The 26,735-nt window shown below is 38.7% G+C and overlaps 1 protein-coding gene across 1 annotated transcript in view; it reads right to left on the bottom strand.

Annotated features, from left to right (window-relative positions):
* Positions 1–11,010: 11,010 nt before the first annotated feature.
* FRMD3 (FERM domain containing 3) overlaps positions 11,011–26,735 on the bottom strand; it is a 154,245-nt gene continuing 138,520 nt past the window's right edge. The window contains exon 14 of the mRNA XM_067316178.1: positions 11,011–14,333. Within this exon, the coding sequence (XP_067172279.1) occupies positions 13,738–14,333 (596 nt within the window). The 3' untranslated portion in view covers positions 11,011–13,737. The remainder of the gene's footprint in view (positions 14,334–26,735) is intronic.

The raw sequence follows: 26,735 nt of genomic DNA on the forward strand, positions 1-26,735 counted from the left end.
TGCACAGCCCACGAGACGCCAACGGAGCAGCCAGCATGAGGCAGCATGAGGCAGCATGAGGCAGCATGAGGCAGCATGAGGCAGCATGAGGCAGCATGAGGCAGCATGAGGCAGCATGAGGCAGCATGAGGCAGCATGAGGCAGCATGAGGCAGCATGAGGCAGCATGAGGCAGCAGGCAGTACAAGACTCAGAAGGACAGTCAACTCTAATCAAACTGGTACCCATTAGTTAAACAAGGAAAAGTTCCTCTAATGTTTACAGTGAGTGAGTCACATCCATAGCAAAATAGATATCAAATGAAATTCCTCTTAAATTCTTATGATTTTCTAAAATACAGCACAGATGACAATTGGCACCTACAGCCATAAGTAAGCTATAAACATTATCTCAGTTGCTAGAGTTAAGAAAAACAATGACAAATAAGCACTTCACCCAGAAACTTACTTGGCAAAGCAAGAAACGCAAACTAAGGTCTTGTAGCTTTGATAAAACTCAATATAAAATGAATAGTTAGCATTTTCAAATAATTTACAAATATAAGCACAAAAACAACATCCCAGAACACAGAAGCTAACTTCACCTCACAAACACTATTTGAATTCGCAAGAAAATTATACTATGCTTTTTTATAACAACTGTTCTCAGAAACCTGATTTTCAGGTTATCAGACCACCATAATTCTCAAAGCAAGCCTCTCCCAGGTGCTTTTGCTTGCCAGACTTCTCCAGGGGTAATGCTCAAATATTCTTTGATTTCCCCCACCCACCCCAAAATGAAATCCAAACCCAAACCTCCCTGGTTCAGATCAAACACTCCTAATTTTTGGCAGTACATCCTGTTCTTCCCCACTAAGAGAAAAAGAAACAATCAAAAATCCCATCTACATACATAATGAGAGAAAAGGAAGATATCATAGCAATTCAATGCTTTTAGTCTTGGAGATAAGCTAGAGAGCAAAACTGTGCACTGTACAGCAGTATACGTACAGAGGTTGCATGGACCACTATCCTTGATTGTTTCCAGGGAAGTTTCCACCTTTCCATGATATTCTACTCTCATCTTGTTGTCTGAGCAACTTTCTTCCTGTGAATGTGTTTCTTTTGTCCAAGCTCAAGGCTTTCTCAAGGAGTAACAGGTAACTGAGACAATTTTTTAAGACAATTATACTTTTCTCATAAAATTCAAGACAGCAGCCATATAAACTGACAAAATGGATTATTTTTTGCTGTGATCCTTTGGTGAAATGCAGCAGTGGCACTTGAGCCATCCATGCTAACCACAATACAGCTGACAGGAAATTTCAAATGGAACTTGTCAGTGGAAAACACTGCTTCACCGAAGTACTGCAAGATCGTGTTCTGATTTCAGTAATTGTTTAGAAAAAAAACCAAAAACTTTTAAATAAATGAAACATTTCAATCTGATATTGAAACATTTCAACTCCTCAGCAGCTACACACCTCTAGTGTCTTCACTTCTCTCCTTTTTCCAAGTCTCCTCTCTGACATCATCTTACCCTACAGTCAAATTTTGCAACTTGATATCAAACTCTTGAAGCCTCCCTTCCCTTCCCATTGAAGCCTTCCTCCCTTCCCATTGCATCCGGCCCGGCCCCTCGCGGCAGGCAGGCAGGCAGGCAGGCAGGGAGGGAGGCGCCCGCCCACGAGCTGCCAGCTCCCGGCGGACGCGCCCGCGGCGGCTGCCACGTTGCGGCGCCAACGGATTCCTCCCGAGCTCCGCCCCCGACCGGCGGCCGCGGGCTGGTACCGGAGGGCAGCGAGGCAGCGGCCGCGGGGTGCGCGTAGAGCCGCGGAGGCGCTGCCCCCCGCCCCCCGCGGCTTCTCGAAGCTTCTCGCAGCTGCGCGCCGCGGTCGGGGGCGCTCGGAAAGACGAAGAAAAGGCACCAGCTGCGCAGCGTTTTTGCTCCCCCCTCAGGTGCGGGGCAGCACGGAGGTGGTCCCAGCTCAGCAGGCACTCGCATGCGTTTGCGCTGGCATCTGTAGATGCCCCTTGTGAGATTTCAGAGCATCTGACTGACTCGCTGGGAATAGAAGAGTGACATGCTTTTGAAAAGGTGCCTGCCTGTGTCTCCTGGTGCTTAAATGCCTTAAATTCCGTGTCAGTTACCACCCTCCTCTGAGGATGTCTGAGGTGTGATGCACAGCATGCGTACAAAGTGCTCTTGATGCTTCATTGTGAGTGCTTTAGGTAAAAAGGTGGTTAAAACCGCAAAATCATGCAGTTGGAAATTAGGCAGTAGAGCCACTATTTCACCTTGCGGTAATGCTTGTTCTTTGGCTCTAGTGGCTACATATGGCCTGCTTGAGGTTGGCATACTTGTGAGATTGCTGTTAGAGGAAAAAAATTCCTTAGTTTCCACACTTCCACACTTCCCCTGTGCTTGGGGGAGGGAATCGCTCTGAATATAGTTCAGGTTGTAACAGGAACTTGAATACTTCAGAATTAAGACTCTCTGTTGTGAGTTCCCTGAGCTAATAGGGCAAATTGGGGAATCCAAGTGGGCAGCATGCCTGGAAAAACCCTAATTACTCTTAATGTAATGTAATTACATGTAATTTATATATATATATATTTTTTTTTGAGTAGTCACATATATTTTACTCTTGAGAATTTCTGAAAACAAGAATCCTGTCTTTACTGGGGCAAAGACCCGGCACAGAGAATTTCAGCCCAAATGGTTGCTGTTTGACAGAGACAATGAGCAACAGAAAACAGAGCCTTACAAAATCATTAGGTAAGTGTAATTGCCTACAAGCGTAAATGCCTGAAAGTCTACAGTTAATGCAATGAAGATTGAAAGTGGACAAACATATTTTTCACAGCTCTTGGATAAGATTTCCAAGTCTTTACATTCTGCACTTTCGGTTTCAGCTGAGGTGTCACTTTGAGTTAAACTGCACAATCTGCCCATGATCTGTGAAGAAGATTATAACAGCAGTCAGCACCCCTGCATAGGAGTCACCGCCATACCACCTTTTCCTCAGTCTTGTTTATGAATCACAGAATCACAGAATCGCTGAGGTTGGAAGGGACCTCTGGAGATCATCTAGTCCAACCCCCCTGCTCAAGCAGGGTCACCTAGAGCACGTTGCACAGGATCGCATCCAGGCGCGTTTTGAATATCTCCAGAGAAGGAGACTCCACCACCTCTCTGGGCAACCTGTTCCAGTGCTCTGTCACCCTTACAGTGAAAAAGTTTTTCCTCATGTTTAGATGGAAGTGTCTGTGTTTCAGTTTGTGCCCGTTGCCTCGCGTCCTGTTGCTCGGCACCACTGAAAAGAGTCTGCTCCCATCCTCTCGACACTCTCCCTTCAGATACTTGTACACGTTGATAAGATCCCCTCTCAGCCTTCTCTTCTCCAGGCTAAACAGGCCAAGCTCTCTCAGCCTTTCCTCATAAGAGAGATGCTCCAGTCCCCTAATCATCTTTGTAGCCCTTCACTGGACTTGCTCCAGTAGTGCCACGTCCCTCTTGTACTGGGGAGCCCAGAACTGGACGCAGTACTCCAGATGTGGCCTCACCAGGGCTGAGTAGAGGGGGAGAATCACCTCCCTTGACCTGCTGGCAACACTGAAGCCATCAAACGAAAGTGTAATCAGCTGCTGTTCACAAAGGAAGAATCCTCTTCTGTCTGGTTATATCAAGGGGAGCTCTAAGCTGATGTCTCTGCAGGGTAACTGGCATCGGAGGAATTCCTTTGGTATCCCAGTGAAGGTATTAACATTCTCAGTAACATCCAGCAGAAACCATGACACACAAAAGAGCTCTTAAAATAATTCCATGTGATCACATATTTTAATATTTAAATTTAGTGTTAAAAAAGCTGTAGCAGTTATATCACTTAAAATCCTAGGATACAAAGTGTTTTTTACAAGGAGACAGACTTATGCCGTTTATGTTGTGCTTCCACAAAGTTGTACAAGACAAAGGTTATTCCCGGGTCAAAAAGATTTAAAACTTGCCACTAAAACTACAAATGCATAATTCAAGTCTGTTTGCAAATACTTCTTTAGTATAGTTTAAAAAAAAAACTGATTTCTTACAACTAAGTGTTTCTGTGTGAAAAAACTTGTGAGAGATTATTCAGAAGTGCCAGAAGAGGACAGCCTTAAACCATTTTTTATGAGCACTGCAGCTTTACAAGTCTGTGTTCAGTGATTAAATACATATTTCTACCTTTCTGCTGCACAAAAGGTAAGGACCTTTCTTTATACTGACCAAATCTTGCTCAAGCTCAAAATTCAGGTAGTAAACATATAATAAACAGAATTCCTTGTTTTGACCTCTTTAAAAAAATTGAGCTCAGCTGACAGCTGTATCCCTCTATACAGATTGTGTAATCTTCAGTCCTTCCAGTGCTCATACTTCTCCATGCTTTATTCTGAAAGCAGGTAATATATTTAACACATTAGTTACAACACTGTTAGAAACTTGTTAATCAAGTTTCTATAAAGGTGTGCTACCACTATTGTGTACCTTTTTTAATTGCTCAGAACAACCTAGCATGCATGCTTTTTTTAATTACTTAAGAATGACGTTTCCAGAAGCATAAATCTAGGTTCATAAAATCAGCAGTAGTGTTAAAAGCATTGAAATGGCTACTATCTCATTGCCATAATGTTATTTTAGAGACATAGGGTACAATTTTGCTAGTGAGAGCCACGCAAGTAATTACAATATTGTTAAGAAGTTTAGCAGTAGTGTTAAGGCCTAGCTGAGTAGAGAATGGTCAAGTATTGTAGTGGAAAATTCTAGAGACCTGGCACACGGCAGCACAAAATGCTGGTTTATCTGTAACCGCGAGGTAAGAACACTAACCGTGCCCAGAGACAGTGAGGATACCCAGTGGAGAGTGAGAAGACCCCGGATCTGATATTTCTGTTGGATCGGACGATGGCGTGAGGGGTGGGTGACTGAGACTGTAGGGGTAGAAATACCTGGGGAATTTTCTGTTCAGGATTCCTCTTCCCAGGCAGCCAGCTTGCACTGCTCGCTACACTGAAATAGAGAGTTAAACAGAGAATACTCAACTCAGCATGTTAAGACTCTCTGAGACCCAGTGAGTGTACCATATTTTTGTAACAAATATATAAAGTATGTATTTAAAGCACCTGAAGTGATGTAACCCAGTCATCATTTTGGAACAGAAAGGAAACAAATACATAAAATACCTTGCTTCCTTACAGCAAACTCTACTGGAACAAGTGTTTACAATAAACAGAAGTGGAATCTTCCTCCACTTATTTTCAGTAGGTGTTTTGCAGTAAGTTCTGTGGCCTAAATGAGAAAAAGAAAATACACTTAAAGTTAACTGATGGCTTTGTTTCCTTATACGTAGAGCTTAACAATCCATTGATTAATTAATTAGGAACCACATGCTTTCCTCTAGGACAGCTAGCTGGTGATGTTGGTTTAAGTATGTTTCATACATAACTTCATTTTAAAGTTAAATCAGGAAGTTGAATGGTGCTTATTACCAAAGAGAGTAGGACTTAAGCCTTGCTCTTTAATGCACGGCTAATGTTTTTGGGGGAGGACAGGACCCCTCAAATTGTTATTCAAAGCCTGGAAGCTACACTTGTAACTTTGGCTTTTGTCACAGCAGCATGTGTCACAGTGGATGCAGGAGAGTATGACTACCTTCATCTTGACCAGTGCAGCCAATTCTGGGATATTCAGCCAAGTCTTATTTAGACCATTAGCATCTGTCCACAGATTTCCATTAGGTCTGATGTAGTACTACCAAAACAACTTCTCCCATGCTGCCAGCTTCCATCTGATGTGCTACAGCATTCCCAGCAGGCTAATTCTAGCACGCTATCACTGTTCCATAGCTTTAGCACATCAGGAATATCCAGCAAGGGGTTTTAAGTTAACGACAACACACAGAAACTTGTAATAAAACAGCCGTAAGTGCTTATACCTCTGAAGCATATGCAGCTTATAGCTAAAAACAGTACAAACCTCTATGTTTTTTTCTCTTTTCTTCTTTTTCTTTTGTAATCTATATGGGAGCTGCACACTTAGATAAATGTAGCTGCAAATAGTATTATACTTCTCAGTTTGTATATCTTTGGAAAGAGCCAAAACCCTATAATTAGTAAGGCTTTCTGATGCACAATCACATTGGTAAAAGTTTTTTTTATCTAAATGTGAAGCAGGCTTTATTAATGCTCAGTAATGATTATGCAATTTCAGATTTGCTATATTGCTTTTTCTGAGTTGCTCTTTTTTCTCATTAATCGCTCCAACCTTTGGGTGAGAATGCCTTTTGATTTCAGAGTTCTGCTGATTGATTGCTTTCTGCTAAATGCTCTGCTCAGTGTATTGCCAAGGAAGTCCTGATGACTGCAAAAGTAAATGTGCAAAGTAAAATCATAAATTCAGAGGTGTTACTCACAGGCAGGAGAATAGAGACATCAGCAGAGCCAAAAATCTTTGAAACAGCTGCTATTGTATTATATACTTGTCACAAGTGTGGTGGATTATAGTGTTTGCTGTAATTGTGAATTTTTAGGGAATACATAATGACAGTGAGTGCTATATAAGTCACAGAAGACAACATTGTTCAGCACACAATATACAGGAATCAGTTGTATGTGTTTTACAGTTTGTGGGAATTGCGAGTTAAAGTACTTTATAATAAAACAGGGTGGGAAAGAGATTGAGAACTGATTGCTTTCAGAACTGGCTCTTTCAATGCAGAAGTTGCTTTTTGTAAATTACCAGAATAATGTAAAGGAAATATCATTGTTAATGCATTGTCAAAGATTTAACTCACCCTGTTACAGAGCAACAGTGCTAAAGCTGCCCTACAGACAGGAAGTAAGTATTATTTATTGTGGCAGGAGGAAAGGTGACAGAATCAGGTGTAACTCCAAAAACAAAAAACACTTTCCTGTAGGTCAAGAAATGTGTGCCATTGTTGTGGAGGCAGGTCAGGATTCACCTGAGCCTTTCTGACATGGGAGCTGGGCATGTGGAGGTTCAGGGGGCTGCACAGGGCTGTGCACGAATAACGGGAGCAGCAGAGAGCTAGGGATGGAGAGTGTGCTGGGGACAGGCAATATGCAGTGTTCAATGCAATGGTTTGGGAATCCAGGATGCGGTTTACATTTGCACATGAGAGATGCAGGAGGAAGTGAGGATTTTGAGAGGGGAGGTTGGAGACGATGTTGGAGAGTAGGCAAGGTGGTTGGGCAAGGGCTAGGGAGCACACAGTTGGGAGAAATCAGTGGTTTGGGAGACTAGAGGAAGCAGGAGGAAGGGATCCTTGCTTTGTGAAAATGCTAGTTGTGAATTAAGGTCAGGCAGTCACATTATTTATGGCAGAGAATTAATATGGCTGAATTACCTGGGCCAAAGCAGAGCTGACCCATATTTCTAATTGCTGAGAACTGAGGAACAGAGCCCCATGAACCAGTTTAAGTAGAAGCCTTGCATGCTTACATGTGTGATATTTACATATGTGTATTTTAGGTATCTGGCCCAGAAAGTCCAAAGCTTAGTGTTAAGCATCAAGACTCTGTAGAGTTCATGAGGAGCATTAGGCATTTCCAAAAAGGCAATCCAAAAACATTCATCCTGAACTGGGACATGGGAAACATTACAGGTAAGAACAGCTGGTGTTTCAAGGAGCATAGTTGCCCAAATCAGTACTGCAAAGGAGACTCTCCATCAGAAAGAATATACAGCAAGGAGGAAGTGTAAGAGTACATGGCTGACAAAGGAGACTCTTTGTTTCCAGTCTTGGCACTCTCTTCCCACACAAATTTGCTAACTATGTTATTGTAGCAACAAATGCACTACTCGCACATTAAAGAAGAGATCAGTCCTGGCTCTGTGTGCCCCTACCACATCAGGTTCTTCAGGAGATGTGTTATTTTGTCTCATTTATGAAACTCCAAAACAACTTATGGGGAAAACAACATGGAGGGGGAAAGAAGGGATGAGAACTTCTCATCCATCTCAGGCTGAAAAAGTTGGGATAAAACTAATGGTCTCAAAGGTCATACTGTTAGTAGTAGTTTTGGTGGGCTGTACAAAGAAAATGCAACTACCTGAGCTATTCTGGCTTAAGGTGTGGTTTATTGTGAACAAACGATAGGTTGAAATAGTATGAACAACAGATAGGCAGCTGTGAAGCAAAGCTGACCAGGCTTACATCTCCACAGGGGGCATCCGTGTTAGTGCCCACTAACTATAATTGGTGGAATTGGAATTGATGGTGATGTCAGATTACCACAGGCCTCCTTTTCCTTCTTTCTGTCTTTCATACCCCTGCTAAAGCTCAGTTCTCCTCATTAATCTATTTTTCATCTGCAAATCAGCATTTATTTTACTTTTATGCTAGTTTATACTCGCATAGACATCATCTCCTTACTCAACCCTTGTTAGTTACCTGTCGACAGGCCAGAATCTCAGGTTGAAATGCCTTATGCCATCAGTTAGGCAAAAGCAGTAAAGAAATGGTGGTGGTCATGAAAAGATCATGCTCTACTATGCCACTGAGTTTTGGCATTTCTAGTGGTTATGTAGCTGCTGAGTGAGGATTGCAACTTTTGACTTAGATGCCAAGAACAGGATTTAGGCAGACTTTGTGCACTGATTCTTTTTGGATTTGGCTGCAAAAGTCCATTTTTCCTGTACATAAAATGCATCTCCTTATGTCTACGCAGCTTCATCACTGGGCAGAAGAATCTGAAGGAGGATTTGATCTGGTAGGAACTACTGGGCACACTTAGCGACACTTCAATATTTATTGAAAATTAATTAAAAAATACCTACAATCGCTCTCATAATTTCTTTTTAGGAAACTATTGCTGTACAAAATATTGAAAAATAAAGTACTTTAAAAGTGATTAAAAAAAAAGACTTTCCAGGAGACATTACACACAGCAATTTTTTTTGTTACAGATTCTAAATGGGATATATAGAATTGCAATTATAGGCTTTTCATGTTCTGTCTACAGTTCTCTCTAATGATACATGTACTATTCAATCAATATAGTTAAAAACTCTTCAATCAAAGAAATGCAACATGTTTCACCTCAATTTTTAGTCCATTTAAACCAATTATGTTCCTTTCATCTTCTGTGACTGAGCAATAGCTAGGTGATATTTGTTCATCAGGACAGTGTTGAAGATTCTAGAGGCTCCTTTGCTTCTCTGAACCACAGCACCTGTTATTTTGGTAACTCAGCAAGCACGTTACCTGCATTGGAATTCAAAAGAAAGTAAAAGCTAACATAAGAGAGATCAAAATGGAATAAATGTCCTGCTCATGTTTAATTTTTATTTTAACACATATGTTACAGCCATTTTTCCTACTCTTCCTCCACATGATCACAAAGTAGAAATGAATGTCTTATTCTTCTTTATTGTAATGTAGTAGCACAGAGTTGTGATTGATTATAAAAGGAAAACCTCAGTGATAAAAGTGATGACCCAGTATTAAATTCAGGTCCCTCTACATCATTAAGGATCACTTCACAAGGACAGAGGGTGCCCACGATTTCTTGGAGGGAGCTACAAGACATGTAAAGGACAGTTCGTGAACCTTTTTAACACTGTAAGATGAAATGGTGGCACTGAGTTCATCTTGCTGAGACAAAGAGCAATAGCTGCCTTAAAGCAACCACAGGATAAGTCAGCTTCAAAACAGAGTGGCTCCTACAAATTTCTGAAGATGAGACTGATTAAGGAATCACCTTTGTAGAGGAGCCGAATGAAAGACATAAGACCATGGGATCAAGGTATTGTAATGTGGTGTTTAACTGTGTTAATGGTGGAGATGCTTCTTGGCATAAAACACTGCTATAAGAAAACCCAGAGCAAATTGGTACAAACAGATAAGGCAGTCAGTTCTTCGGGGATTTAAACAACAGAAGTTCAGAAACACACCTTGACCTTCCAGGTAATGCTTCTTGCATTCTTGCTAGTGATCTGTAATTTGGCCAACATTATTGTTGTCAGATTCTAAGAATTAACTACAATAGCCATTAGCTCAGATTAACTGTAGCTTGATCTTCAAATGTAGTGTAAACGTGACATTTCAGTGAGCTGTATTTTTAGGGGAAGTCTGTAGAACTATTTTATGTGTCATAATTTGGGAAGATTTTATGACAAACGCGAAAATTCTACCCAAAGTAAACATTATTTTCATAATATGTGCTCAGGACTTTGAATGCAAACAAAAATAGGCTGAACATAGGCTGTATTCTTCATATGTTAAAAGCAGGAATGCAACCTCACTTGAAGGTGGCATTACAACCTACAGCATTTTAACTGAATAGATCTGTGTTTGTACTATACAGTCTCTTTACATTCCAAATCACTACAGATTCCATTTAGATTTTGGCACTTTATATAGAGCACAGACATATTTGCATCTTTATGTTTTATATGCTGAAGAAGTAGCCTCAGTTTCTCTAAATTATCTGCTTCAGAATGATGTTCCTGTTGCTCAAGCCTCTTAGGAAGTGCCTCTTTGCAGATAACATTTCTTACCAGACAGATGTGTTTTGCACTGAGCTTCAAACCAACTTAACCTCAGCAAGCTCCATCCAAAAGCTGCACAGTTTCATTAGCACAACACTCCAGTCAGATCTGCCACCAAAAAGTTGAGACCCTTTATATATATCCAGGGTCTGACTTTAAAGCCAGACATGTCAATTGGTAGTCTGTGCACAGTAATTTCATTTGGGGGCAAACTCAAGACTGCAACTAATTCTCATATGGTAACTGGACCAACCATTAAGCTATTGGTTAATGCATCAGAAACCAGGCTAAGAACATCTGAAAGACTGGCACTTTGTTAGTGTCTCTACAGATAATGAAGAAAAAATATATATATAAGAAAATAAGTTGTAAGAGTCGTAAGAAATCAGTACTATTTCATGCACCAGATAATTCTCAGCAAAATGTGTTCTAGGAAAAACAAGTTCACGAAATACCTTTCATCATAAGAAGTGTCATAATTGCAGAATGCTTTTCTCCAGTGTATTTTTATTAGGGATTCCTGCCATCATATCAACATACAAAACAATCAGGATGTTGACATAGAAATGTGAAATTCACTGTACAAAGATAAGGCTCGAGTTACAGGTATATTTTTCCCCCAGTCTTCAATGAAATAAAACCATTTTTAATTCTTCCCAGAGTTGTGTTTATAAATAGTAGACAAACCACAAAATAGATTTTAAGTACATAACATTTTACAATATAATCCAAGCACAGACAGAAATACACAATACTGTACCTACAGATTCTCCATAATCCAACTCTATCATTCTTACCAACAAAATACAAAGACTGCTACTCTCTCTGAATATGCCCAACCATATGCTTCTGTGTGTATCATGTGGTCCTGGCACTTTAAGTTATAGGACTGTCATGACTTTCAATTAAATTACTTTGGTAGACCAGAATATATCATGAAGGATGGGAATAATTTTAAAAGGCCAGGCCTGAGTGTATGCACCATATGGTTAGTAAAGACAAGCACATGTGCACACATGCTCTTGCATGTAACCACACACAAAATCTTACGGCACTGCACATTCTCTGAGGTTACCTTCTCATACAACTCAGCTATTTTCTGATAGAGTTAAAACAATACTACTACTTCTGGAGTGCTGTGATTTACAGAGACAAGACTACATTTTAGAACACAGGACCTAACATTTTTTTGTATAATCATGAGACTTAAATAGGAGCCTGTATGGAACCTTGTCTCTGTAGTCCAGCAGGATGCCAGCTCTCACAGCCTTCACCACTCAAAATACCATTTCTCACACCTTTGTTTAGAAATGCTAGAAGGGAATAATTTCCTGATAAGGCCTAATGTCTACTTTAGTTCACTCTCCATTTCTATTAGGCTGAGTGATTATTACCTAATGAGAAAGGATTGTTTAGCTGTGAGTAGCACAAGATGAAATACACATCAAGCAACTAATCAATAATTTTTCCGGGGAACAGATTGGCAGGGAGAAATAAAGACGAGGAAAAAAAAGACAATTGTTCAATTTAGCCTTTGTTGGTTGGGAAATGAAGAGCAATCCATAAGTTTTCAATTGAGAAAAGGAACTCCTAAGAGCTGTCAACTGTTTTGTCCTTTAAAAACTGTGGAGAGAAAAGGAAAGGAGGAATCCTGTAAGGAAACTGCCATTTTCAAAACTAGAAGAATTTATGCAGTAGGAATTACAGATGTGGTTATAACAGGTTAAATCCAGGTCTAACAACACAGCCTGAAATACGCCTCCAGTTCATAAATCTCTGAGGCAGAAATGAAGAGTTCCCTAGCTTAAATAGGAGCTTTGTCTGTGCTAAGGTCAGGGGAAGGAAGGAATACAATTTTTCTCTTTTAAAATACAACCTCTGTGGTACATTTGGGAACCTTCAAATGTTCTCAGCCGTGGACAAGATTTTATATATCCTCTAAGCAATACTGGAATAACTGTAGATACACAAATCCATGTTACATGAAACAGCACTAGACCCTGTAACTAGGCTCATAATAATTGGGAAAGAGGATAAGTATGCTGCTACATGTAAAAGGAAGACCCATCTGTATGCACAGAAAATGTTAAGTCTTAAGAGATTAGTACTAAAGGGCATCAAGGATGAAGATATATCTCTTAGTGTTTAATCCTTAAACTGTGACTCAGTAGAATACTTTCATGTCAACTGTACAATCTAATGCTTTGTTTTTAAAAAAAGAATATGTTTTTCTTCTCTACCATTTTTAAAAGTAGGTCACTTATCTACTGATATAGCTAGGGTTTGGGGTTTTTTTGCTACGTACTATTATCTTCCTTCCATATTATGTACAGTAATCTACATTTAGACCAAAGACTTACTCTCTTCCAAAACGTACTTGGACTATCTCGTAGAGACTTTCTACAGCACTGACTGAAGTGTATGACAAACTGACACAGAAGAGGAAGGATCATTACTTTCAGTTCTGTTCAGTTCCCAAGCTTTACAACTGTGCTATTCAGACATTCTTTTGATTACTTGGTGTTGTTTCATCTCCCCTAGGCAGCCCCTACTGAATTTGAGTGAACTGTCTATACATTTCCCAAACCACAGCCCCTCTGTGTAGAGCTATATTAAACCCATTCACTCTCCAGCCAGAAGCAGTTTAAAAACAATTTGCTGCTGAAACATTAAAAATACCCTATGTGCCCTTGTGCATTATTCTTACCAATCTGTACATTTAAATAACATTAGAAGTTGTCTTTTGCTAAAAATTTACCAAAATATTTTAAACACATAAAACCATAAAAATCCAAACAGAAAAACAAACCAAAAAACAAAAACCCAGCATAAACATTGCTTGTATAGGCATTGGTTAGAAGAGACTGCTGCACTAAGAAGTATATTCAAAAACATTTTTCTTTCGGTTTCATTAGATTTAGTGTCATGGAGTATAAATTATAATGCTACTGTTATCCCCTCTTGTATAATGTAATAGATGAGCAGGAAGTCTGAAATGCAATGAAAATATAAGTTCCCTTTTGGTTACTGAAAGGCGACTGTGTAAGCCTGCAACTAAAGCAGCTATTTAAGTATGTAAAGGAAACTCAAGAATGTCTGTAACAAACTGAATACGAAGACAGCTACCTATTGGTGGCGCCAGGGGTATTATGAAAAGCTGGCACTAACTGAAATTTTGAATACAGCCCTTAGTTATATCGCATTTCTTTAAAATTTAAAAGCTGCCCAGCATGTCACGAATGAAGTTTATTTTGCAAGCCACCCACTGCCTAAGCGGGCAGTAATATTCAATATGAAACTGCTGGAACTCTGGTGTCTGACGGATTTCATGGAGAAAAGAGATTTCAAGGTCCGACTCCAAGAGAACAAGGAGAAGAGGGAACACAAACAACAACAGTCCAAGGCCTACAAGAAGAAGTCGGGAGAAACTCTTCACAAAAGCATTCACCTCTATGTTGCCCATTAGAAAGTCATAGCTCCACCTAAGTGCTCTCCGAGCTTCTTTCAGTTCTTCCTCCTCTGCAATCAAAAATGCATTTTCATCTGCTTCCAGTTCCTCAAATGAATCTGTATCATCTTTCTCATTCTCTGCTGTTGGAGAGGTATCAAAGAGCATGTCAATCTCATCATCAACTGGGGTGGGCAGCAGGCTGGCACTTGGATTGTATACCAGTTCTGAGATGGTTAAAGGTTCCTCTTTCATCTCCTCTTCCTGTTCAATGGCAAGATCAACATTCTGGCCAGTCTCCTTAACTGGGGAGCTGGAAATCACAGGGACCGAGATCTCATCTTCCTTTGGCAACTGGATACCTAAAAAAGAGATGAAAAAAGTGATCCTAAACTCCTGTTTTTCTGGTGACAGAACCCAGCCTTCCAATAGTATTTAATATAGGTTGGAAAGAAGATTCTGCAGTCATTTTGAATATCGAAACCTGACGATACACAACTAGCAAAAACTGGAAAAACCTTTTGAAAGTTCCATCACCTCCAGAGGAGAGCAACATTTTTTACAGCACTGCAGTACACCAGCACTCCATCTGATTAACTGCTTGTCTGATGCAGCTGCCACTAGCAGTGGTCTCATACAAAACAGAATAGCTCATTTTCTACTGGCAATCAGACTTCTGATGCAAGTGAATATCTTCTACATATGTGAATTGGTGCTATTTGCGTGCAGCTCATAATAATAATAAAAAAAAAAACACCTGCATGAATGAGGTGAAAGTGGTAAGCTGGAAAATTTCAACATAGCATGACATTAAAAAGGAGACAGCAGCTTATCATGATAAATTCATGTTAAGGGTAGAGAGGACAAAAGGAGAGAAGGTAATTCCACATTATGAGAAATAAATATGATCGAAATTGAATAAGTTTTTCACCTCTGTAAAAAGCTCCTTCTCCTCACATCTCATTTTTTTCTTCCAGTCATCTTTCCACTCTTCATATCAGCAGTCTTTTGTCTCCCTCTCCTTCAAACTTCTCTTTTTTCCTTACAGACAAATCTCTCTTATCTTCTCAATCTTCCTGTATGTTCCTATGTTCCCCCTTTCAGCTCAAACTCTCTCCTCAAAACTCACTACCCTTTTTCCAGTCTAGTTCTAATTACTCAGTAGTAAATCTACATTGAACACTGCTACATGAAGACAGCAGTGACTGGAATCCGTTTACTGCTATTAGTTGTCAGTAGGAGGAGTGGAGGGAATGAAGAGGGCCAGGCAGACAGCTGGCACTTTGAGACAAAGTGATGGGAAAACAGTTTTAAATGTATTCCCATGTCTGACACTCATTAGCATCATCAGATGCTACCTATGTGCAAAAGGAACAGGACATACATAGCATCGTGTGCTGTAGTAATATATAATAAAATAACACTCAGTTCTTCTTGTTTTGTGATGTTAAGCATCTCTCCATTCTTCACAAATGACTAACCTAGATGCAATGTGAACATACAGAATAGCAGGTAAAACCAACACAACAAATTTACATGACTTGTCCAACAAGTAACCCAGGAAATTCATGTTGAAATAGTATTTATAATTCAAATTAGCCCAATTCTTTGATTCTAGCAACAGATCTCTATAAAAGATAGAGAACTGTAGTCATTAAAGATTCATTTCAGTTTCAGTTCGGTAACAAAGATTAAGGTTCAGAGACTTTAAAACAATAGGGTGTAAAAATGTATTATTACAGAAAAAACAGAAATCAGAAAAGTGTGAACTGAGCCACAGCTTTCACTATAATGAAGACACACCACCGCACTGTAAATACAGGATACAGGACAAAACTGAAAAGTAATAATCCTGGTCATAAATACAGCTACAATATAGCAAAATATGTAGCTTAGCTTGGATCACAATTCTAAGCTACAATTTTAAATATTAACTCCACTATAATTGACCAAAATGCTCCACAGAATCTCCCTTTGAGATCAGATGCCTTTTCATATTTTTCTTGAAAATGTCACTGTGATTTTTTGTTAACAGTATTAGTCTTAAGCATTGCAGATAACATTCACTGTACTGAAATTACTAGCTTTTTTTCTGAGACTTACCTTCCCTCCATTTGACTAGACAGCAAAAGAACAGTCTTATGCCACTGGTCAATGATCATTAAGCTAGCAGTAGGCTATAACTACCTTTCAGAGAAGCCAGTGGTATTCATATCACCCTAGACTTTCTCAACATTACGAAAAATTATGCATTTCTTGAATGACAAGATCATACAGTCTATTTTCTTTTTTGCCTTTTTTTTTTTTTTTTTGCTTTTATATTTACCATGACTACCATGCTCAGGACAGGACATATCCATGAAAATCACAGTTTCACAGTAACTGATACCAAATCTGTGCACTACCAGGTCACCCAGCAGCAGGTTTGTCCCGGGCCAGACACAGACACGTGATCACATTTCTGCTAGAGCCACAGTACATAATGTTTGCACCTTTCTTGTTTTATTCATGCTCTAGGCCACCTATTGAAGGACTAACATAGTGCAAGATATGAAATACACCATTTATTACAGATACTTCTAAAAGGTGTAAGCAATGACAAAAAAACTAAACTTGACCTATTTGCATTAAATTTCTCCTTGAAGAAGCCAGTTCCTTACCTGACAAGACAGCTTTCAGAATCCCCTTCATTGTGCAGAGTTTTATGCCTTAGGTTTTATATATATATATATATATATATATATATATAAAATATAAGAGAAAGCCTCTTCATTACAGAACACCATCCTCAGGAAGCATTCCCCCTTCAGTAGCACACATGAGCTGTTGCAATGGATTTCCCCTTTGAAGTCTTCAGAATGACCCAGACAGACCTCTCCTGAAATTTATCATTTTTTCTTGCTTTCTAGAAGGTAAGCTGGCCATGCCTTCAGGTGAGTGAGGTTTCACACTACGGCTAAATCATTCTAATGCTAGCTGCCACCAAAAAGGACATTTCTACTTCTGTCATCTAATCCCTGAGTGAGCCAATTTGTACAGCTAAACTAGCAAAATAACTTTGTTTTTTTTTCCTGGGTAAGTTCTCTGCTGTTTTTTCTTTCTGAATTGGCTTGTTAGATGTTCTCATGAGAACCAGCAGCAGCACATTGCCAGCAATGGAAAGAGAACAGGATAGCTTTTTTCAGCAACAACTAGCCAGTAGGTCTGCTTAACTGTAATGAAACCTTGCTCTTAACAAAGAAAATGCAGATGTCTCCTTATTAGCCTAATTTGACTGGCTAGCAAACAATTCCTTGCCTTAACTATTCTGTCCTCTCCCATCAAAGTCATTTTAGACAGTCATCACATTTAAACACGAAACATGTTTTGTGGTGGAACTTCTTCAGGTGAGAATAGATTTGGGGTGATGCTCCTCCTATAACAGCTGGTAACACTGGATCCTCAAACCATACTCTGAAGCCATTTGAGAGTGCAGTCCTGGGATCCTGAATATAAATGCCAAATTTTTCAAACTTTCTAGCCCAAAATTAGTCATCTACACATATATTTGATATACAAGTATAACAATTTGCTTTTCAGAGATACACCACTTCCTCTTAATTTAATAGGAGTAAAAGATACGTTGAACTGCTTACTTAGGCACCTCAATATGGATTAAAGGACCTAATTTTAAACCTCCCATATTTGAGAATCCTGGCTATAGGCCTCCTTATACCTGCTTAGATGCAATGTCAGTAATATATCCGTTATTCATGTTTCGTATCCTCCAGAGGACAGCTGCAACTACTCCAAAGAAAGGTCACCTCAAATTATGATTCTGAGGCCTTCTCTCCTTCCCCAGAGTAAATTCCAGTGTGCATAACACACATAGTGACCATAAACAAGAAAGATCGTGTCAAGATTCATTAACATTGTTCTTTTCTCAAAGAGTTGGAAAACTTTTTTTTGACTTTGTGATTAACTTGCAGATAGAAGGCAACAGAATAACCTTTTCAGATCAGTGTTTTCTAAAGAGGTTGTATTAAAATTAGAATATGCCACAATCCTAAAGCTTACTATCAAATTTATGGTCCATTTTTCAGTTTGAACTACTTATTTAGGAGGGTCACAATCAGAGGAAGGCACACATGAAACTAAATTCTAAATTCTCAATTACTACTGCCAATCCGTGCTACCCATACTCACTTGTTAATACGGGAGTAAAAAAAAATTATATCCTATTCCTTAACATCAAAGCAAAAAAGTGCTCAAAAAAGGGACAGGATTTTAACTATTTTACAACATGTGCTGTTAAAGCATATTAAATTAAAGCAACTGTATTTTACACCAGCTTGATACAAGTGTAAATGAAAATAGTTTTAATGTAAAAATTTGATAATTTAGAATAGGCATTAACTGGTATTGTTGCAAGTTGATTTGAATTTTAAAAAAATAAGTATATAAAACAATTCTTTTAATTCCTTCATATTCAATATAATGCTATAACATTTGTGGAGTCAAGGATTCAGGAAACAATTACTCATTAACTGTGGTCAATGTAAGGCCAGTCACACTGCAGTATACAGATATCTATGTTGTATATGTCAGATTTTGACAGTGTCAAAAGACATGAATGTAATGTTGTTACGGCATGTATCATTTACAATGCTGAGACTTCTTATGCAGGCATAAGAATATCACATTAAAGTGTAAAAATTCAAAATCATGAGATTTAACCACAGTAAATATTCCAATAATAAAAGTTTAAATAATCTGAAAAACTGGCTCCTTTGTTACTTTTTGGATATGCTTCAAGAAAGTCAGTTATCTCAAGTAATGAATCCAAGGTTCAAAAAAAAAAAAAATCCTCAAAGACTGAGTTCCAATGGAAAGCGAGAACACAGAATCTAAAGCAAGTCTGAAGCCAACACCCTTTAATCAGTTTTGTCACACTGCTGCAAATCCTTTGCTCTTATTCATACATGAAAATTATTTTGCTGTCACCCTTATAAAGCTACAATTTTATATAAATTTCAGGGCTAGATTTTGAAAAGCCTACTGTTTCCTTAATAATAGTTAAATTTTATATTGTATTTGGATTTAAAGGAATCTGACTTGAGTATTAAATTACATGTGAGAGCATTTCTTCCTTCCTTTCTTCATTTTCTATTTTTACAGACAGTTGCATTCCACAGATGAGAATCTTTTAATACATGTTACTGGTAAATCAACTGAAAAAGTTATTTTTATTTCCTGTATTATACATCTATTCTGAAGGTTTACTACCCTGTTCTGGCAACTGTATGAGTTTTACAGAGCAGGAGTGGTCTCACTACACTAGCCAAAACTCCATACCACCCTTCACTATACTCCACCAAATGCTAGGATGGCTCCAAACCTCTAACTTGCTACTGCAGATAGGAACATGAACAGCTGAATAAAACACAAGCTTTACAACAGTCATATGCTGTGAACACGAACGTGCAGGAGGTCTGGCATAAATGTTGGCAGCTGCTCGTGTTTTTCCAGAGGCCAAAAACAGCAGCTGAGGATTAGCAGGGTGAAGGGCAGCCCCAGCTCCACTATTCTGAAGTAGCTATGTTTGCTGGAAATAAAGTGTATATCCCAGAAAAATATATGTGCTGTTGATAAAAAAATTCAATTCGCACGTTGCCAGGTATACTACGGACAGCTTTACCCACCAGACATGCAAACACAACTGCCCACCTGTAAAGTGCTTGTGTAGGAGAAAAGGGAATGAATGTGAAGATTTCCTTCTTTTAAACAGAGAAGAGGAAAAGTTAGATACTGACTAGAAAGAGGAGAGCATATGTATTGTCTGCTGGGAATATTTTACATAGTTGTGTAAACGAGAAAGGCCAGTCAGGATACAATAAGAACAGTTCCTTCCTATCCTTTTATGATTTCATCTGACATACTGTGTATTCCTTTGCATATTTTTGATGAGAACAAAATTCATTTGTACTATGAACAGAATGAACTTTTAGAGGGAAGGAGAGGGTAACTGTCTCACATGAACAAAGTGCATAGAGATCACAAAGGAAACGTAGGAAAGGGAAACACAATCTAGATCTCCACTAAACTCAAGTATTCACCCATGCAGGATCTACATCAAAACAGGATCTGCATCATGGCCAGATGTCCAGCTCTTGGACCCAGGCAGTCATAGATCCCAACCTTGTCCACAGTTTATGCTCATAAAATTAACCTGTTCCATCTTTGCAAGGAGAGTAAATTAATGAGAATTTTTAGTAACTCTGTTTTCAGACAGTGATCTGGCTTTCCAGCTTGCAATTCCAGTTTGCTTTAGTGTTATTGGGGTTTTCAAATGGGAGTAAAGCAACATCATAGTTGCCAGCTCACATTAGTTGCAAACACTACGACTGCAGCATTACAGCTGGCCTCCCAACTGTGTCATTTGTCACAGTTTTCAACTAACATCAAGATAGTGCAGCTACTAGAGGCTGCCGATCTGCTTTTCACACCCTGCAAAGCACACCCAAAGTGCAGGGATAAAAGCAAAACAGAGCACGCGGTACAGAAGGCCTTAATCACCCTCTATGCTGGAAGCAACACACACCAGCATTGCTGACCCCCTTCCTGAACTAGGACTAAGCAGCAAAAGGGTCAAAAGAGTATCAGAGTGGGAGGATGGTACAGCACAGGAATAGGAATGCGAAGGCAAAGCGTGTGCATGCCAGCAGATCAAAGAACAGGGAGGAGCTGATCACAGGACTGGGGCGACACCATGCCCAGCAAAGGTCAAAACCAGCGAGGCTGTGAAGGACTGGGCAGCAACGTGAAAGCTTAGCACCCAAGGAAGGACAAACGGGACACTTTCAGCATCCCCACTCAGCTTGCATCAGCACCTGTGCAAGTCAGCATTGCTCTGAAATGGTTGCACGCAGAACAGGGGTCTCCCAAAGAGTTACATGCACCTCCCCCGCCCCCCAAGAGTTTGCAGCACAAACCAACTACCGTCCTTAGGTTTTATATGCTGATATATAGATTTTTTGAATGCATACACCAAAAAGAAGAATATCATATAAATAGCATTGTTTTAAAGTTTTTAAGAACAAGTATAGCCCCACTGTTCATCCATTGCTCAAGTACTCCCATATTAAACCAATAAAATGGCTTGTATGTGTTTGGAGCCAGCATTTAATCTCTATGGTATATGAATACATGCATATGAATACTCACGCTTTTTCAATTTTGCTACTGAAGTTTGCAACAAGGGAGTTAGGTTCATTCTCCCAGATACCACAGTTTCCCCTGAGTGGTGAATTCATTACGTAAAGGCAGTCAGGAGCTGTTGCCGCTCAGAGGCAAGTCACTGCAAAAAGCAGGTTCTCTATACCTGCTACACTTGCTACTTTTGATTTTCAAATGCTGGCAGGTGTGAAAATACTCTGGTCTTTATCAGAACATCCTCGGTTAATTTCCTATAAACATTCATGTCTAAAATGAAGATTCAAGATGCATGGAAAAATCTAACTACATATGCAAAATATAAAAAGCAAACAGTATAATAGAAAACAATGGAAAAAACAACTTTTAAAATGTCTTATTGCATTAAGTGGAGACAGACTGATAGATGGACTAATCCGTCTTTGGCAAACAAAGAGATTAGTTTATAAAAATAAATAAAATTTTGTTTTGGTTGCTATCCTGAATAATACTGAATATTTTTTGTTTCTTAGGCTGCCCTCCTGTTAGATACAGTGAAAAAGAGATGAGAATCTGGCTCCTATTTTTTCAGTACTATTATTCATTATATTATATTATTCAGTAGCTGGTAAAATAAATATTAAAAAAAGTTATGATCTGTTAACTGACTCAGTCAGTTGTCATAAAACTGAGCTACAAGCGAAGCAGTATCTGCTGGTTTATTCAGTTGTCATTCAAAATCTGCTGGCAACCTATCTGCTAATTTAAGAACTATTTAGTTTTGTCAGAAATTATCAGTTTTAAAGGTATTTCTCCCCATCAGTCCAAGAAAACTACAAGAGCAAAATTCCAGTAATTAATTTGTTAGCAACTAACAAATAAATCCACAATTTAAGATATTACAACAAATCTCATTTAAGTTTTGTCTCATTCATACCCCATTTGCAAGCCTTCTCCCCTCAGCAATTCCTCCTTATTCTCTGCTGTACTTGATGTAATACTGTCATTCACAGTACAGTTTGTTTCTTTCCCAGTGACCAGTATTAGTATAACAAACTATTAAGAAAAGTTAGAAATTAGCTTTTTCTGCAGAAAATCATGAAAGCAGCTGAGCAAAATAAATTTAACTTTACCAGCCCTTCTGGCTGTGATCTTGGATCCATGCCGCAGTAATCGAACGCTCACTTCCTTGTTACAGTGGTTAACCATACGCAAATGAATACTTTTCTTGGTTTGGATTTTTACAAGACATTTCACCATTTTGACTATTAATTTCTCTTCTCGGTCTTGTAAACGCTCAACCCATACTGGCTTTGACCTTTTAGTGCATTTCCACTGAGTTTTAAAAGACTAACAAGTCCCTCTCAATGAATCAAATGACAAGCTTCTAACATGGCCAACAAAAATATCCCAGTAGGGAACAGAACGAGAGGCTATTTTTAAACATTTCCAACTGCCTCATAATGTACAATACAAACTTCCACAGCATCCATCTCAGTTAGCAGTTGCTAGCATAACAGCTGAATCACACACACAAGCATAAAAATATCCAAGGCATCAGAACATAGTGCAATGAAACAAAAGACCAGCATTTAGTGCCTGTTTTTCATAGAACAAAATGACACTGTGGCTATTATTTTTTCTAAAGAGCTTCGAATTGGTCACTGATGTCAATACCCTGCTATTACCTGGAAAGTACTTATGGAAAAATGCATAGTTATATAAGGACAAATCCTATCATGTGCTTATGAGCCCTTAGTCAGAGGGGAAACCAGTAAGATGAAAATGCTTTAATTTCAAGCCTAGCATCAAACCTGACCCTGTGAATAAATGAGAAAAGAAAAATCCTAAATTTGGGAAAAATGTCTGTCTCTGCATACTCCATACTCCAGTTCCCAGTGGTGCACAATTATTGAACAGATCCGTATCCACCAGAAAGATGGGCTGTTTTAGAAGGCTGGTCACTTCAGTCTCTGTCCAGTGGGGATATGCAGGCTACTAAAAAAGGCATGATGCATATATGCTGACTGCTGATAACTTGTTCCAGCTGGAAGCACCATGTGCATAGCGTTGCACTGTCATACTGGGAAAGGCACTCTTACTGGGCCCACTGAAACCACAGATGGAGGGTGGTAGTTTCTCACCTCCCAAAATACTTACTTTTAATGTTGGAGATGTGTCGTGCTGTCAGTGTCTTTGTTATCCGACGTCCTTGCTCTCTGTGCCATGAAATGATGGGCATGCATGCAAATATGTGGGAGAGAAGAGGGAAAGGGAGATGGTCCTGCAAACGTGTGTTTCACACCAAGCAATTTCTCTCACAAAAGGCATCTACTTCGATGGAGTTTTTGGAAAGCACCTTTACAGTGGCTCCTTCTCCCCTGTCTGGCCTAGATAATACCAATTTGCAGCAGTGCTCTTTTTCACTGCTTCCTCCTGCAGGGCAGATGCTCCACTGCTACCTTTGGGGCAACCCTTTTCCTTCTCCCCAAGCAAGTTCCTTGTGGGGCTGAGGAAAGATCAAATGCCCTTCCACTTCCTCTCTCCATTTTGTCCCCACTTCAAAAGTAAAATTACTGTCTGCTGCTCTCATCTTTATTCTTATTGCTGTTGTGGCAACCAAAACCATATCATTAAAATCTCACCAAAAAGGGTTGAGTCCTCATTGTGTACATAGCTACAAAACTGTAAAGCACCACTTCTTAAAAAAGTGTAATTACCAACAGGTTTTAAACACCCGAAGGAAAGCCTAACTGAGGAAGTAAATGTCACCTGGACAGAGCTAGGAATGATTTCCAACAGAAATATATTAATATAGATGAATATACATATATAATTTATATTTTATGTGACTGTGTCCGTGTAAAACAGAAATGACTGTGAGATTGCAAGACACTTCCCATGAACCATAGACCCAAAACTAAGGGAGATTTATTCTGAAATCATGTAGCTGTGTCAGCACCTCTGTCTTTACTACTTAACTCTCAGTAAGTAAGGAACAGACAAGCTCACAGCAGAGAAAAGACTTTGCATGACCTGACATTGGCATCAAGTCCTGCATAATAGTTGGAAGATTTTTTTCAGCAAGGATTTTCCGGACAAGAAGCCTGTTTCTCTCCTGGAGAGCCATCTGGGACTCTGGTTGCAGGAGAAATCCAGGAAAGCAATGACTCCAGTCTTAGTAACTTACTGATTTTGCAGCTCTTGTCACTCCAACCACTGCGTTAGCAAGACCCTTAGCATAAAAAGTATGGTTTAAAAAAAGCAAAAACAATCCCCACCCAACAACAGAAAACTAAAGCTGATAAAAGCACTGTTCAAAACTTTTATGCTTCTTCCTCCCACCAGTAAAAATAGCAAACAGGAAACTTCTATTCAAACACAACAGTTCTAATATATTGGTGAAAAGGAAATGTATCACCTGTCCTCAAGTTTTAGAGATACATCATTACAATGATGGGGTTTTTGTTTTGTTTTGAACAAAAATAGCGATCTTATTTTCTGAACATAATGCCTCACGGTAAATACCTGAATATCTGAGAATTTGTAATTACGACAGAATGGAAAGTTGGCAGAGCTAATTATTATTAGCATTTGATACTGAAGATTACTTCAAGCAAAAGGTTTGCTTGTAAAAAGGTTGATTTCAGACATGGTAGCACAAAATTAAAAGGTTGGATGACCATGAATCCAAGTTATTTTGTTGAACATAGACATGATGATGCACATAATGATGCACAAACATCTCCTGATTCCAGAACAACCTTTGGGAGACTCCTAGAAATCTGCAAGACAAAGTGCACAGCAGAGGAAGAAACTAAGACGACGAGACTTTATTCCATAAATGAGATAGAGACCTCACCATTAAAAAATTACCAAACAATTAGAAGGAAGGCCCATTATATATAATCTGAATAAAGGAAGCTCATTTTGGCCTTTACTAAGTTTAATGGAAAATTAGAAGAACTTAATTCTCTCTCCAGACCACAGAAATCTAAAAATGGAACTGTTATTCTATTTTGAAAAGCCACTAAGAAAACTGATGGCCTCCTGCAAACTAATTTTCTTTTTATTATTATTATACATACACGCACACCCTCCAGGTACAATTAGCTAACAGGAGTATTGCTTCTGCTTATTTCAAGGGGAAGAGCAGTTTGATGCTCTACAACACAAGACATTTCAGAATTCTCTTCATCTGACATATTAAGATAAATTGTTTCATATACTACAGATATAATTTTAAAAATAAGCATGTTGAAGAGCTGTGTATTACTTCTACCCTAAAGAAACACTTGGTACTAAACCAATCTTTTTTCTAAAAAAAAAAAAGAAGTAATGAAACAAGACTGATTGGTGCGTAAGAAAAAAAAGTGGACTGAATTATCTGTTATGGTGTTCTTGCTATATAAACTTGACATGTGAACAACTACATAACATTATTTTGTATTTTACTGGCATATTTTTAGTATTTATATTAAAATTATATATTATATTATATATATTTTATATTATATAATATATATTTATATATTAATATATATATACAATTTAAAATTAATATTTATAATTTTATTTATACATAAGTGGCCAACACTTCACGTGTTTTTTCCTGACCTGTATCCCAAAAATTCTATATGCATCTGCTACACACCTGAACCTTACACAAAACAGAATTCACAAATACAGCCAGACAACTAGACATATACAGTAGCTGGTGTGCATTCATTCCCATACATGGTTGTCAGATGCAGCAAAGACTCTGCATGATAGAGGAACGCTATCATTAATACCAATTAATGCCATTAATATTGCTTACATCCTTAAGTGATATGCAAAAATAAAGTTTAGCAAAATGTGCACTAGCTGCAGTTTTTTATGGAGTAATGAACAGCCAGTAGGCACACATTTGTTTTTGACAGACAGCTAACATAAGGGAAAGGATAAGAGTGCTCCATACACTACATGGAGTTACAGCCTTTTTTTTCCTTAAAAACAAAGTAAGTCTTTAAAAGCTTTCCCAGCTCAGTGAGGACATCTAAACAGTGTGAAACTCTCAGGGGAAAAAAAATTAAGAAACCTGGACCTTAAAGCAAAGGAATCTAGGATGAATCTGTATCATCACCTGTTTTGTAAAATGCAGTACAAGGTAGATCACTCAACAGAATGACTGCAGCTTGCTGCTTGCATTTCATTCACTCCAAAGTCAAAAGTCAATGTCACCAGGAAAATAATTCATATATGAAACCTGAGTACACATGTATCAAGTGGCTTAAGAGAAGTGTTCATCACTTTGTCAAAACCACATTAATATTCTATGACTCAGAGGGGTTTTTTTTGTTTTTTTTTTGATGGAGTATTCAAATATGTGAAGCTGTGCTTGCAACTGGTACTGGTGATCAACCACCTGCAAAGTAATTGCCAAATGATCAGGAGAGGAACTAATCTTTATAACCATATCAGATAACAAAAGGCAGCCATACAGTTGTTATAGTGATACCAAAAAAAATACAAACATGTTCAACTTCACCATAGTGAAAACCTTTCTGTGGAGCAAGTCCTAAGGACCTAATTTGGGCTTCTACGACACAGAT

The sequence above is a fragment of the Apteryx mantelli genome, chromosome Z, assembly GCF_036417845.1.
Source record: "Apteryx mantelli isolate bAptMan1 chromosome Z, bAptMan1.hap1, whole genome shotgun sequence".
NCBI classification, from domain to species: domain Eukaryota; kingdom Metazoa; phylum Chordata; class Aves; order Apterygiformes; family Apterygidae; genus Apteryx; species Apteryx mantelli.